Here is a 16,817-nt window from a genome sequence, read left to right on the forward strand (position 1 = left end):
CACTTGCGAATACTAAAAAGTGATAGAAGGAATGATTGAATTAATCTCATCCACTGTTATGTGGGTCATGTGCACTGTGTCACTGGAACAAAGGTATACCTGGCTGATCAGCACTAACTAGGGCGAAACCAGTCCTTCGATGCTTGTGTTCTGGTTCAGATGGGACCTTCTCTGACAGTTCAGGCTGAACTGTTCTCATAGGAGCAGGGTCAGAACTGATTTGATATGCCTGGGTCTGATCTGAGGTGACATAGTGTGCATTATTGCAATGGACCAGAATGTAGCCAGAGTAATTACCATTGGCTGAGCTTAGTTCAAGCACTCCATCTATCCATTTTTGTATACATCAGTTACACTTGGTCACACTAGAATGTTGTGATACCAAGATAATATACACATTGCGATTCCTATAGCAAATACATATGGAAACACAGTATTTTTAGTGATAGAATGTGCTCCCCTACAGGTCACGATTTGAGACACATTGGGGAATTTCAGGAGTAAATGTACAGCTCAGTGTTTCATGGAAAGTTAGTGGATAGAATCATACAGAGCTAATGACCACAACAAAGAAATATATTGACATATTCCTGTGGCTGACCCTGGGTATGCAGTTTGAGTTTTCCAAACAATGAGGTCAGAGGAGAACAGCACATAGAGATGAGCGCAAAGTTGGCTGCGTCCTTGCATGTACTCATCAATAACATCCATGACATAATGTCCTTAACAATCATGCATGTACTCATCCATAACAGCAACAATTCCATAACCAGCTACCTCTCCTAACACTCGCTGACTGTATGCTTTTTGACTAGGTTCACATTATACAAATACTACATACATGCAAATATGACATACATTTATGGATGTTCATTTAAGCACTTGGCAGAAGGCTGGTACAGTCAGAAGTGCCAAAGGGGAAATACACACGTTAGACTACAGTTGATGTAATTGGTGGTGGACTCAATGAGAATTACGGCAGAGGCTAGTACGCCGTTCCGTCATGCTGTCATTCACAGGGGTAAACTGTTCTACCATGTTGTATGGCTCTACATGAGGGCAATGCTGATCATAAGCCAAAGAAACTATGACAAGGACTTTATCCTTGAGTTCGCTGATGGCTGCATGAGCTCAAGTCAGCAATGTCATATTACCTGTGCCGTCAGACATAGAGTATCATGCTTGAAGGCCTCGTAATGCACAATATTTCACAAAACGCAATTACTGAAAGGAACACAACTCACACTAGTGAAGCACTAGAAGGAACTGGAGGCCTGATTTAGAGTTTGGTGAATGTGGTACTAAGAAACAAACGTGATGAAAATCCATCCACCTTGTTACAAGTGCCATAACATAAAATTCACTATTAATAAATAGAATGTGATATCTGTCACATTTGTGATGGAGTAGGTCGTTTGTCAACCTCTCAATAAGGCCCTAGATCCTGGATATAGGTTACAAAGCCAGTATATTGTTTCTGGTATAGACCTGACTCCTGGAGAAGGGAGATTCTACTCAGATTCCATACTTTCATTCAAATTTTTTTAGAAAAACTGTCAGCTGATGTCTCCTATGATGTGCACATCCTAGAGCAGAGGTGAACACTTGCCTCCATTAAATTCATCCCCCCTCCATATTGCTACCAAATGGGACCTCGTTACAAGGTCCCTTCATTTCCAAATAAACGTCATTTCCCCATAACCCCTGTGTTACCGATGCCAGGAGCACCAGTAATTCAGAGGGATGGTGGGCAGGGCCACGTAAACAGAGATTACAAGTGGAACCCTAATGGTCCTTTTAGAAATGAGAAATTATTGGGATATATGTAATTAGAATACTGAATCCCTGGGTAATTCCTATTTTTCCCCATTATTTCTTCTGGATACTCTGCCTTCTTTTAGCATTAGCAAGTGGAATCTCTGAGAGGAATACACAGATCCACAGAGTTTCTGTAGATCTCTTAATTCTGATGTGACCATTAAATCCTATTAGCTGCCTAATCGTAAATACATGGGAATATTAAAGAGGCTCCTAGTAGGTCAACATCACACCTACCCCGTGCTGGCTGCGAAGTGCAAGCCTTTCATGGACTTCAAACTTAGTTCTCCCACTTGGAAGACCCAAACCACAGCACTGAATCACAACCATACATGTACTGCAATAGGAATCTCATGCAATCCTCTTTAAATACAATTTCAATCCACTGATTAGTGCTGTTGTTGGTTGTACTAATAGAGATATTTCAAATTATATATTTTTGGTGTACATTTTTGTTGCCTTGAATATTCAACCTGACCCTTTCAGGTCTTCCAAAGCCCTCCTGTATAACTTTTTAAAAAAAACATTAATTAACCATCTTTTGCTGAGGACAAACATTTCCCATTTTGTCACAGTATGGTCTTGAATATGAATGGCAAGGTGACCATTTGATGTTTATAATTAGGCAGCACACTATATTGGCAATGACTATGTGAGTAGTTTAGGTCTGGTCGGGTCCCCCTGAATATTAAAATCATAGACCTCAGAGTATATATACAGTTGTGAATAGGAGAGCAAATGCACAAAGGCTTTGCTTCCAACCCAGCGTGCTACTCTGGCAGCCAGGACAAGTACCATGGACATAAAAAGGCAGTCGTTAAAGGGTAAGTATTTTACTCAATACATTACATTATTTTCTCCTGCTCTTGCTGGTTCTCTGAATGGCAGGTGATATTGTGAGAGAAGACAGGGTTATCAAGTATATGACCCTGTAACTTTTGAGGCTAAGGTTGTGAAACACTGAATTGCAGGTTTGAACATAAGTTAGGGAAGAGGACTTTGTGAGGTGGTGCACACAAACGTCAGACAGGGTTATAAATAAATAATTTTAAAGTATGAAAACTCACATGCATATATTTCTGAAAGCGAATAAAAGAGCTACAGAATGGATACACTAAAATAAGTTCGTTTGCAAAGAGCTAATACGTGTTTGCCTTTGCTATCAAGCACTTGGAGAATACAATTATGCAAATGAAGTACACGGTTGTAAAATGATTTGTTTTAGCCTATATTTTTTATGTGCATGCTGGAATCTAACTTAAAGACAAAAATCTCGTCCAAAAACGTTGGTTTTACGATTGTGCCTGCATGTTTACCTACAAAGCAACAGAAAGCAGAAACATATTTTTCACTCATTTTGGTAATATTAAAACTACCGAGTTATTCTATCACCTGCAGCCGAATATCCGCCTGGAGCTTTAATATCAAGCGGTGATGGCATATAGGGATCTCAGATGCAAGTGGTTTACCAAGTCTGACCAGACATCACCCAAAGAAACTACAAAAACTTGTGAAAATGTAACACGTAGGGGCAAATTATCAAGACAGGCGATACAATTATCGCCGCTTTAGTGGCAGAAAACTGCCGCTAAAACGGCGATAATAGGCTTGATAATATGCTCTATGGAATTCCAATTGAAGCTCAGGTTAGATGTCCTTCACATAATTTTATCACCTGTCTTGATAATATGCCCCATGGTACGACCTGAATTCCATTCCTTTACGAGGAAAATCATTTGCGTCTCTCAAAAAATAATCAGTGACTTGATAGACCGTCACTTGCGAAACTGGAGGAAGGGCTCAGAAATGTCTGCACCCACTGCAGCCACTGTTGGTTTAAAACCATCAATGCATTTTTACTAAATATTGTGTGACACTATGACCTCGATGATGCATACTGTGACATTATTACCAGAGTCCCATTAATTCCAGGGACGGGAGAATAACGGGGGACTTCGGGTTTTTGGGGAGTAACATGAAGGAATGTATTTATTCCCATATGTTTTCTCCTGCGTTTGTTTTGGGTCGCCTCCAGCAGCTGAAATCTCTGTGTGAAACACCACAACTCTTAATTCCGATGAGTTACCTTGCCCATCAGGATGAATAAACTACTTGTAACTGAGGCCTGTGACAATATTCCATCCACTACTTCGACCTACCACTATGATTGAAGGGAAACATATATTTACTACTCATAACTTCACCCATGCTTTCCTTAGGAGGAGAGCATAAATGGAATTAAGAATAGAAAAGCAGAGATTCTAATGAAGCCATTAGACTACTCTTCCAGGCCGAGGAACCACCTGCCCACTGGATGCCGCTTTTTGGAAATCTGAATGTGCAGTTTTTCATATGGCATTATGAGAGTAAGGTCTTCACTCTGAGTGACCCGCTGTATGGTCCAACATTTATTGCACCTGATGCCATCCAACTGCAGGGGTTGAAATTCATTGGGTGCAATACATAACACCTAATCATGAGTTTTCCCACCTACTAACAGGGAATATCATGCATACTTTGGTGCTTACCACACCTAATCTACATCTACTGGTAATTAAAGGGCATTATTACACTGATACGTTTCGACAAGTTACCTGCCAAACTTATAAATTTGATTTGCACGGTAACAGTAGTTTCCGCACATATCAGAATCATTCCAGCCACTCATAATGAGTGCTTAAGTCTCTATATAAGCAGTTTCAGGTTGGAAAACATAGGCAGGAATCCTGGAGAATTAACCAACTTTTGCCAGAATGGGACATACACCTTGGTAAAACAGAGAGCCTTCCTTCAACATAGGACACTGCAAACAAGAAACACAGGCGCATATTTATGGAAAAATCATACAGCACATCGTCACCTTGCTGCTCTGCGTGATAGGAAAAAGACAGGAATGCGTCATGTTCAACAAAATATGGCGAATTGCTGTATTTTCTCTGTGCTGGCGCACAATGTGCTGCCTGAACGCCGAAACGCTTAATGGTACCTTAATGATTGATATATATAGATATATATATATATATATATATATCAAACGCAGAAGGTTACCCTTGAGAGGAGCCTCACACGTCAGGATTGCACACCAGTCCGCAGGCGACAGTGTAGACAGAATGCTCCACGCGTTACAAATGCCATACGCGTTTCGAGCGATTAGGACGCTCTTGTTCACTGGCAATCAGAGACAGGAAGCAGTGCGTGAAGAACTTTGTTTTAATTGAATATTTGGAGTCCGGCCCCTGTGGGCGTGTCCATTAGCATGCTGGTACTAGTAGTTCAGATATTGCTAAAGGACTCCATCGTTCTTTTGCCAAGTGGCCACTTGTCCTGCCAATGTTAAAAAGTCAAATACCCTGTTGGGTGTACAGCGCAGGATGCACCGCTGTACCACAATGTCAAATATCTCTGTGGGCGAGGCTCCTGACGTCCCAAGAGCACCGAAGGTTTCTCAGCACTCGGGATCCGCCCGCAAGCGTCGGGGCTCCTCGCGACCGAGCGAGCCGCTTAAACATCAAACGCAGAAGGTTACCCTTGAGAGGAGCCTCACACGTCAGGATTGCACACCAGTCCGCAGGCGACAGTGTAGACAGAATGCTCCACGAGCCCCGACGCTTGCGGGCGGAACCCGAGTGCTGAGAAACCTTCGGTGCTCTTGGGACGTCAGGAGCCTCGCCCACAGAGATATTTGACATTGTGGTACAGCGGTGCATCCTGCGCTGTACACCCAACAGGGTATTTGACTTTTTAACATTGGCAGGACAAGTGGCCACTTGGCAAAAGAACGATGGAGTCCTTTAGCAATATCTGAACTACTAGTACCAGCATGCTAATGGACACGCCCACAGGGGCCGGACTCCAAATATTCAATTAAAACAAAGTTCTTCACGCACTGCTTCCTGTCTCTGATTGCCAGTGAACAAGAGCGTCCTAATCGCTCGAAACGCGTATGGCATTTGTAACGCGTGGAGCATTCTGTCTACACTGTCGCCTGCGGACTGGTGTGCAATCCTGACGTGTGAGGCTCCTCTCAAGGGTAACCTTCTGCGTTTGATATATATATATATATATATAGCTGAAACGCATAATGGCGGCATCAGAATAAAGAAGGAATATTGAGCACTTGTGGTCCGTGTCCATATGTGGCAGCAATCCAGGAAAGACAAACGGAATCCAGGAGATATATTTATATATATATATATATATATATATATATATATATATATATATTTCGATTCAACTCCTCCCATCTGACTGACGTAAACTCACTTCAGTTCACTGTCATTGCAATTGGCAGATCAATAATCCTGCAATAACACGTGAATTAAACTCTACAAACCCATCTCCACATCCAATTCATCTGGAGGGAGGGAGTGTCTCATTATCAGTTCTGCTATTTTCTGAGAGACATTTGCTGTTCACATTGTCTGTGCATCAGACCATGGTACAGGACATGGTTAATAAACACTCTGCCAATTCATCCTGCATCTTCAGCATTTACTGGCTGTGTATTGTATGACATAATCAACCTGGATGTACTTTTAGTCATGATCTGTGGATATACTGTTTTAACCACTTCAAGGTTATCTCATATGGTGTTTTATCAATATAAAGCTGAAAAACTCTGCCTGAAATGCCTTGGTTATATTTTTGGTTAAGCTTGGATAACACTTGCTGATAATATGCTTAAAGGCATTATAAAAATATGGCAAAAGGCTTAGTTACTTTTTAAGGTTGGTACAGATGGAACTGACCTTATCCTATGCTTAATGTTTGTGCTAGAAAAACAGACATTTGAGGTGACCAAATGTAGACCGTCAGTGTTTTTAAAGTGTGCCATAAAATGGAATTGTACCCCACCTAAACCCTGTGGACTACCCAGGGTTTCGTACTCTGTTTTTGCATATATTATGCAGCACTCTAAGCCTGCAAGGGCATTGTTTTGGTGTATATTGGGTGCTACCTTGTCTCTGAACATAGCTATGCTTCTCTGGCTAGCTCTTATAAGAGTGAAACACGTGTCACGTGTCAGATGCTACTTTTACTTCTTCCAGGTTGGCTTGTATGGTATTTTATCAATTCAAACCTGTCAAACTGTGCCTAGAATGTTAAAATGCATGTTACATTCTGGGTTGGCATCAATAACACTTGCTAATTCTGAGCTCAAAGACACTGCCAAAAATTGCAAAAGTCTGCACCACTTTCACGGGTCGGTGTGGTGGCATACGGCTTTTCATATGCTTAATCATTTTGCTAGAACTAGACATTTGAGTTGAGCAGATTTAGAGTGTCTGTGGTGTTGTAGAGTGGTTTATGATAAAGCAGCTGCTCTCCATCTAAAACTCGGGGAACTCTCAGGGTTTCCTACTTCCTTTCTGAATATATGTATCTCCCTACAATTGTCATCATCCAGCTTTTGGTTTAGAGAAACCCTTAGGGAGACCAGAACCGCTACTTGACAAGAAATGTTATACAGAGACACAATATCTGTGGTGCACAGGTCAATGACAGTTTGGGTGGCTAACTTAGAAAACACTACAAGTAAGGAGGATGGTGAATGTGTCACAATCAAAGCATACACAGAGATATTGCTTTTGTAAGTGCAAACTTCATCTGCACTCCTTAAGGCAGTGATGCTCGAAGTACGGCAGGGGGCGGCATGCGGCCCGCTTGACCTTGACATGCGGCCCCCTGTGCGACAGCAGCACTGGGCTGTTGTTTACTGGAATCAGCACTAACATTACAAAAATATTAAGTAAAGAGAAAGCGTTTTTTTAAAGGTTCATTTCAATTAAAGGAAGGAAGTAACTAGGGTGTACTGCACCCTAGGTTGTCCAGTTCCAAATTGTGTGATTCAGTCCAGCCACTAGATGTACTTGCTTCGCTTCTACTACACCCGCTTTACACCTTCCCCACCCCTCTCCAACACCCTGCTGGCATTCTTGCGGCCCTGGGTGACACCAAAGACCAAACATCTTGGACCAGTGAAAATGTCATTCTGAGTTGTGTGGTTAGTTAAGGTATTGTTAGCTTGTTGATGATGCACGTGCGTTTCTAGTGCATCTCTATAATCTGCTTTCAATGTAATCTATAACTTGGTTTTCCTTTTGTTTCTCTCTATGTCGGTGTTTACTTTTGGGTGCCTTTCCCTGCTATCACACCAATTTGTGTCTTTTTTTTATTTGGATGTCTTCTTTGTGAATCACTGAATATATGCTAATGTTGACTTTTTCGATCATTTCAAGTCAGAAGTTACCATAATTCCCGTCTACCAGTATTATATAACCCATCAATGTATCATGGGAGTGGTAGTGTTTGTTTCATTTAGTTGACTCAAAGGGACTCACCAGATAATTACGAGTCCGATACTGGAATCATAGTGTCTTGGCAATGTCGGGCAGACCTGCCCTGGCCCTGTTTTTCTCCCACTCTACTGACCCAATGTTGATTAAACCATGTTCCTCATTCTTAATGTGTTTCCTTGTTCTGTTGTGAAATGATAGTTCTGTATTAAACAGCCCTTCCTCTTATCTAATTGTCTCTATATTCAATTCCACTTGGTACATCACTGTATTTTTGTATTCTATTCATCGAAATGTGTCTTCTCATTCTTGAGAAGGTTTTGATTCAGGCAACTGTGGACATATCTTATGTTGTAAGATTTCAAGCTGGTCAACTTAAAAGTATAGATTTATTTGTAAATAACATTCCACAAAATATTCAGAACTTTTGAAAAATCACTAAATCCCTTTATTTTGCTTTGTCTGTGTTTGTGCCTGAACAGGCGTGCTGCTAATGATGACCCTGGGATCTAACATGTTTCTGACAAGGATTGGTGTCACTTCTTCACCAATTTGCCCTAACGGTGCTGTTAATTGCCAAATCTCTACAAGTGATCTTTTTGACCGTGCAGTGAAACTCTCACACTACATCCACTCCCTTTCCTCTGAAATGTTCAATGAATTTGTAAGTATTCCGCATTTTCTAATGTTGTTATTTTTGTGTGATTGACACTATTTTTTCAGAAATACCCAATATGGTATCAAAAATATAACAAAGCATTGTCAATGAATTATGTCAAAATATGTTTATACCAATTGAGGATAAGCAGGGTAGTGGGAGCAGAGAAGTGCATGAGAATATCCCTTATGATAGACGTGATGCAAAGTTATAATTCCATCAAGTATTGGGTAGCATGTATAAACAGCAACATGTGAAACAAATACTATCAGTGCAATGCAAGATTTAAGAGTAAACTTTATTAAATTGTGTTTTTGAACTATACTACAGTAACATGGTGCTTGAATATTGATTTTTAAAGATTGCGCTAAAACAATATAGTAGAAGAATAACGATAACCAAAACAATGAGGTGGTAAGTATACATACTTTAGTAGAGATAATAGTAGCACAACATTCCTCTAGTCAATATTTTGACTTGCAACTACCACACTATAGGAAAAGTCAATCTGAGGTGTGAGACCCCTGCCCTAAATATGACAGACCTCTGATTCACCCAAAAACATTTCCCAGTTTAGTCTAAAGTCACAATCTCTTCCTAATTTAGCAAATACCATAAAATATTGCCCCAAGCCTCAGGACATATATTTTACTTAAAGTAAATAAGGTAGGCGTAGTATAATGGAGCAATAAACTCCATGTCTACAATCACTCTCACTACATAAGAAATGTATCCATACATTTTTTAATGGTTTTACGACAAATTTCTTCTCATGTAGACCAATCTTGGTTTCTCACTCGCATAGTGAGGAGCAGAAGATCCTTTTTGCCGCATACACACACAAATGTAAAGCTTTTTCTCTGGCTGTCTCTAAGCACAACCTCTCCCACAAGGGTTAGGTTTAAGTTTTCATTTCTCCCACTGCTGCTACATCCACATCACTCCAATCATGCCTGATAGTTCTCTGTGTCACATAGGCCCTTCGACTGCTGGAACTACCGCTTTCTGCACTTCCATTTATTTTTGTCTAGCTTCAAATGTTGCTATTGGTCTCAGACAACATTGTGATGCTGACACTCCACCACTAATTCAGATTCACCTTTGTTTCATGTTCTAACAGCTTTACCCATTCTACACAGCTCATGGCTTCTGCTCTTCCCATTAAACCTTCAACCTAGAGGTTCCTTCTCCTAAAGAAACATACCTCTGATTCTACTCTGCCAATAAAAAGCATGAGTATACTATTATATACATTCCACTATTTTTGTTTTATTATATTTGAAATTTTAAAATGAAGGCAACAGATTGCAAATACAATTACATAATTGGAGAAGGTGCTCTAAACTGTATAAGACAATTAGCGAAACTGAACTCCCCTAGTTAAGTGGAAAAGCTAATTGGAAGGATTGTCATAGTTCCCTTCCTATAGAGGATGATCCAAGAAGGGTGCAACTTGTATAGCAAAAAAGACAGACATTCTCTAAGTCTATGCCTGAGTTGTGCAGTCCTGGGAAGCTAGAAGATCTCAAAGAAAGAAAAACCAACATTAAAGAGCCTTCATTGTCTTTAGAGAACAAATAAACTCACTATATCTAAGAAAATCCTCAGTATATAGACTAACAAGGTAGTTTGTCATAGGTCAGGTAGGTGAAGGTCACATCAACCAGATGACAAGAGGTTCACTTCAGAAAGATTTCTTCCACTTAGACACTCTAGAGTAAACTTGAGTCATGCCATAAGACCACTGTGCAGCCAAACACACAAATATAATGGGAACTTCCTGTTACCCGTTTCTTCCCTTGTAGCATTCCACACTGGGAACAGGGAAATTGGCTGCAAAACACTATACAGGAGGGGCTGGAGTTTGGGGGTGTCTCACTGTGATTCAAGCAGGTCTCCAGTCATGCTCTCTTCTTAGTGATGCAACCTTACCTACACAGAAGCTGAGGCTTGTAGGTTACAAGAGAGACGGATTCTAGGAATGCTCTATCCCAAAATCCCACCTGGGGTTAAAGATGGATTGTCAGACACATCAGCCCGTTATCCACCAACCCCTTATTCCTGTGTGGCTACCACATCAGTACCATTGTTATCATTGGTCTATTCCATGACCTACAACATCACAGGTTTGCTACTTCTAAATGGAGGATCGTTTATTGTGCTGCTGCTACCTGTGCCCACTCTTTTTGGCTGCCTAGGACTTAGACTCCCCTTTGACCATTTAACAGTCTTGGACCAGGCCCTCACCGGAGAAATGTACAACAGAGTATTGACACCAACAGTGTCATGGTACAAGTATAATGAGGATACAATATTGAGGGACAAACTATAGAAAGCTAAGGGCATACAGGGAAATATACATTTATTGTTCCTAATTCCATATCTATGTACCTTGAAGGTATATGTAGCTTGTAGGTACACATATGGGAAAGTAAGTGTAGAAAATCTAGACTTACTTACCTGTTAATATTTTATTTTCGATACACTGTCCTCAATGTGTCCCGTTGATATTGTGGTTTTGATATTTAGGAGGGCACATCTCACCAAAATAATAATCTCCAGTAGCTCAGGGAAAGTTAGCGCCCCTCTATTGAGCCCTTAGCCGCCAGTGATGTGTCACACACTTGAGGCGGTAGGGTGTATCATGTTTCAAAGATGGCAATTAAGATGTTTAATGCATCAAAATATTGCCATGGCAGAGATTACATACTTCTGAACTCCATCTCAGTCATTGCGCAACTAACAGACATTCCACGGTGCCCAAGTTGGAAAACACTCGGTAGAACTCCATGATATCACACAGATGATGCCTAGCACTGGCTGAGCTTACGTTATATCTCCCTCCTTTAAAGATATCCACAGAATCCACTACAAATAGCATGACTAGAAATACACACACAAATATTTGTATATATCATGGAAAGTGCATAGGTCCTTTGATCCCATGTTTATCTCATTACATGATCCTTAAACATCGATGATCTTTGCATGTAGACTTTGCCACCTGCGTTGAACACAAGATATATTACACCTGATTAAGTAGTAGAATTACTATCCTTTTCACTTTACCCCTCCAACATAGTCTGCCACCATGAAACACATCACCTCTATCTCCTATTCACGCCCTAAATGGAAGCAAGGAAAGCTTTAACACCAGTGCTCCTTCTCTCATCAGGAAAAAAATAGTTTGATGGGCCATCCTAAACATACTTAGCATCTCCTCCACAATTGTCCTCCATGTCATTTCCCTCAAACAAGTCAACAATTGACTTTTCATACCCATTCTGTTGTTTTCCCTACCAACCCATTTACCCTCAGTTTGTACAGCACTTTGCACCTATGCCCAATTCCATCCTTCAGGAGATGCTCACTTATCTCCTTTGAGCCCAACGGGATCCCGCAAAATCGTTCTGTTTCCTCTGTAAGAATATCCAATGATGCACCTTGAATGAAATAAAATGAGTGTTTCACTAGAGCCAGGCCTTATGAGTGACTGGTCACAAGGGCTACAAGTGTACCAGCAAGAGAAGAAGTGTGATCCATCACCAGCGGATTCACAATCTGGTGAGTTAACATTTGTAGTATTGGGTAAATAGTTCTGAAATCAATAGTGGGCTCACAAGTACTCTGTGATGCAAGTGTTGCGGAAACTACCATTTTCCAGACTTCCCTTTCCCTTAAAAAAAAAACACAAGACTTGTTGGACTGACTAAAGGCCCATGTTTTTTACAGGTGATTTAGAAATATGCCGGCCATAAATGCACCGTCTTTCTAGTGGCTAAGATTTTGCACAAGATTATTGGTAAAAAGGCCTAGAAATTTATATAAGTGCTTTGACGCCTCGTCAGGGATAGTAAGCGCTATACAAATGCAATTACAATACAATACAATGAGGTGCAGGCGCTGTGATAGATACTTGCAGCTTAAACTTGCTGCCTCTCTCGTTTCCAGCACCTGCCAAACACCTTAAAAACACTAATCATTTGTAATCTTTTGGATATAATAGTTATGTGCTCAGGAACACAGGATTGTTTGGTCCAGGTCTAAGCAAAACAAGACAGGAAGTTCAGCAATGCCAGGAGCAAAGATGTTGTTGAAGGTCTAGCCATTGCTGCTGCAGGACCCCCTTTGCTCCAGAATGTTGGATGGCCCCTTTGCAAGCTAAATTCATATTCCCCCAGCTTCCTGTCGTGATTAATGAACAGGCAGTGACCCCAAACACCCCTTCTGTACAAACGTAGGAGGTCAAAAGTCACATACATTATGTTGTCCGCGGGTGACATAATTATGCAAGATTTATGTGATGCAGCCCAGGCAAATGATGAAGTGCATGTAAACACGTTCAGCGACATATTGGAACAACTAGCAAAATGACAGATGTTGACAGCCAGCGCACTCGCCATCTGCACTGTTTCTCAATCAGAAGGACCCAGAGAGGTATCCATGATGGGCCCAGTCAGGTTCAAAGCCGCCATTTTAATGACAACATCGCTGGCGCTTTTTGTTGATGGATCTGCTTGTCTATCTCTAGGACGAACAATACGCCCAGGGCCGGGGGTTCATAATGAAGTCCATCGATACCTGCCACACTTCCTCGCTCAACACTCCGGAAGACAAGGAGCAGGCCCAGCAGATTCATGTGAGTCGCGCGCCCTCCTGCTGCGCTCCTACTTGGCCCATGGGCTTGTAAACTGGCGAAGAGCATGAAACTGAATTGAAAAGACAGGAGATGGGAAAATGGAGGCGGGAGGGAAAAAGGGAAGGGAGAAAAGTCGAGGAGGAGAAGATGGGAGTGTAGGAGAATGGGGAAGATGGAATGGTTAAAGAAGTGTAGCCTGTTGAGGTAAGAAAAAACAGAGATTTAAAGATGAGGCAAATGAAGGTTGAATGAAGAAAAAAAAGAACAGAGATAGAGAAAAGCAGAGGGAGACAGTGTGGGATTAGGAGAGAAAGAGGGAGAGAGAGGAGGAAAGGAAGAATGAGGGAAACGTTAATAAATTCAGAGGATCTGAAGGTAGGAGGGATTACTAAAAAAGGAAAGAGAGGCATAGGCAGAGAAAGGTGCAGCGGGAAATAGCAGAAAAAAGGGCAGAATGGAGAACAGTGACTAAAGGAAGCCACTGAAATGTTATGGTCAAAGAGAAAATGGGAGTAAAATAAGATGGGGCATGCGTTTGAGAGCTACTAAAATGAAGGTGGGATTTAGAACAAATAGGCATGTATTTCTTTTTAACGAGTTAAAGAAACATTTTGTGCGAGAATGGTGGAAGAAAGAAAGGTGACGGAAATACAAAAGAGGGAAGAGAAAACGAGGGGAAGGCGAGGATGAAAAAGCTGCAGTAAGAAGGAACAAGAGCAATGTGTGTTGCGAATGACACAAGGAAGGAATAAAGGTATGGATCGGGAGGAATCAGGTGAGCAGAGGAATTACTAATACAGAAAGATGGATGACAACAATGAAGGAAGGACTTGAAGAAAAATAAATAGTGGGAAAGAAAGGCAATAGGAATACAAATAGGACTAACTATTAAAGGGCGAAAAATAGACGTAGAGAACGCCTTAGAGATTGAAGGTAGAATCAAGGAGGAAGAAAGTTAGAGCTGTGGAAATACGAGAGAATAGCTGAAGATATAGCGGATAGACGTGGAAAAAGTAAGTTTAAGATGGAATGAAAAAATAGATAGTGGCCAATGAAGGCTTAGGGGTAGAAAATATGAGAAAGGATGAATGAGGCAGAGGAAAAAATTGCTGTATTAAAGCAACACCAGGGAGAAGAGCGCGTAAATTTGAATGAATATTGAAAATGTGATTGAGGGAAAGAAAGGCAAGGCAAGAAAGGAGAGCTACGTCATCCTTAGGGATCGAGTACTGTTCACTTGCATTCTTTATCAATATTAGGGCCTGAATCAGGAAGATTTTGCTATGAATAGATGTGCCTCAATATTATAGTACTCCTGCTTTACTAAATAATTCCACGATTACGTCAGGAGTACTACTGGTATACATCTGGAATTTACGAGTAAGCAAATAGAGGTATAAGCTTAAGACATAGAAAATCTTTGTGTATCTGGCCAATAGTTTTCATACTTTTTCTAACCAAAACTATTATGTGCATGAACATTAAGGCTGTCTGCTGTTTGTGTTTTTTTGAGAGGTTATATACTGTAGGTGTCTATTTTTTTTGTAGCAAAGCTGTTGGTGAATACAACATCCATTAACAGAGAGCTCTTTTAATTACTTAAATGAAGGCCATTTGTAACAATCGATGGACGAATCCAAGCAGACTGCTTAGAGAGGGCCACTGCACGCCAGACGCAAACGTTCCTGCTCACAAAACCCCATGAATAATAAATATATACCTCCCAGCCTTCTGAAGAGGCATTACAGTGTTATTGCCTTTCATTTCGCTCTTCCTTTCCACACTTGAAAAACTCTATACTCACACTTTCTAATTAATTCCCCTGGGCAGGCGGCACACTGTTTTCCGGAGCGGTGGCCTCCAGATTAAGGTCTAACACCTTTTAAAATACTCCTCCACACCTCCGACTCTGCACCGATCGAGCTGCTCATTCAGGAACGACGCTACGGCATCGACGCGCTGCCCAATTAGGCTAACGTCCCATGTTGTGAGACAACCTAACGGTCGCCAAGCGAAGTAGTTCGGTTGACCAGTGTATTAAATTGTTTATGTAATGTTTCAGGAGAAAATAATATGCCTTAAAAAAAATCTTTGTTGAGGTGTAGGTCTCGTTATGTATCCATGCAACGCTAAAGTAAGTGCACACACTGAGAAAGACAGTAATTTTGTATTGCTTTTTTTTTTATCGTTCGGCCTTGATTTTTTTTCACAGTAAATGTAGTATGCAATCATGGCCTGAATTTGCTAAAAAAAACTCAGGCGGCGCAGGGCAGCGTGAAAATACAGAAGTGTAAAGGTAAGCACCAAAGACGTCATTAACAACGGTATTAATTAAGAGGGAAATAAATGAATTGGAATTTGTCCCTAATCATATACAATTTTTAGGTCTCGCCTGAGACAGCGCTTTAGCGCTGCTCTGGCGAGACTTATAGTAAGCGAGTTTTGGCAGTGCAAACAGTGGCTTTTCAGGCCTCCAAATACAGTGCATGTGCCCCGGGCGCGCGCACCATTTGGAGGCCTGAAAGCACTCGTTTGCTTTCACTTTCGCGGCCCCTTTGATGTCCCGTACCACTGTGCCCGCACCCACTCCCCCCTCCCACTCCCTCCTCGTCAACTTCAGTGCGCGCTTGTTTATACAATGCAGCCCTGCTCTCCGCTCCCCCGCCTGGAATGCGCTCCCCCCGCCCGTTTCCTCTTCCCATATATTTGTTTCTGTCTCTGCCCACCCCTCACTCTTAATCTCTGCCTAACTCTTTCTCTTTCACACTCGTGTGCTTTTACAAAACAGCATTTTGTTGGCTTTTGCCATTGTTTTCTTTACGTTTTTCAGATTGGCATGTCTCTGTATTTTTTGTTTTCTAGGCACAGGGAGAGTTGACGCTCAGACGCGAACCCAGTTTCCCATTTCCAAAGCCTGCAGCGCTGGATGTTATGCCACGTCCTCTCTCTAAAACACTCGCATTTTCTGGTGTATTTGTCTTCATTTCCCCTGATTGAGTTACTCTCCAACCATGCGCGCACTCACAATCCCTTCCTCCCTTTTGTTTCCCGTGTACTCAATATCTTGGGGGGTCTGCTTCGGTATGATTACGAACAACACTGTCCCCTTCATAGATGGGACAACAGGAAATCCCAGGTCGACGCCTTTCCCTTCACTTCCCCAAACGTGAAACCGCAGTGCGCGCTGTACTGGCGTGGCCCCCCTCCCCCCGAGGCGTCAAGACTTCTGCTCCTCACAACTTTGCATGATGTTTCTGCCCATGTGTTTGAAATGTAGGCTTTTCTTCCTGTATGTGTTCACCAGTCCCGATTGCCATAGTGAGAATAAACGTACAGATCGGCATTTGTCATTTTCATTCCGTTCTATGTGTAGTTTACAAAACAGCATTTTGTTGGCTTTTGCCAT

General features: G+C 41.5%; 1 protein-coding gene across 1 annotated transcript in view; it reads left to right on the forward strand.

Moving 5' to 3' along the window:
- The first annotated feature begins 2,578 nt into the window (after positions 1-2,578).
- Positions 2,579-16,817, forward strand: part of PRL (prolactin) — a 91,505-nt gene continuing 77,266 nt past the window's right edge. Inside the window, exons 1-3 of the mRNA XM_085606592.1 lie at positions 2,579-2,642; positions 8,597-8,778; positions 13,304-13,411. Of these exons, the coding sequence (XP_085462718.1) occupies positions 2,615-2,642; positions 8,597-8,778; positions 13,304-13,411 (318 nt within the window). The 5' untranslated portion in view covers positions 2,579-2,614. The remainder of the gene's footprint in view (positions 2,643-8,596; positions 8,779-13,303; positions 13,412-16,817) is intronic.

The sequence above is a fragment of the Triturus cristatus genome, chromosome 5_2 (genome assembly GCF_964204655.1).
Source record: "Triturus cristatus chromosome 5_2, aTriCri1.1, whole genome shotgun sequence".
NCBI classification, from domain to species: Eukaryota; Metazoa; Chordata; class Amphibia; order Caudata; family Salamandridae; genus Triturus; species Triturus cristatus.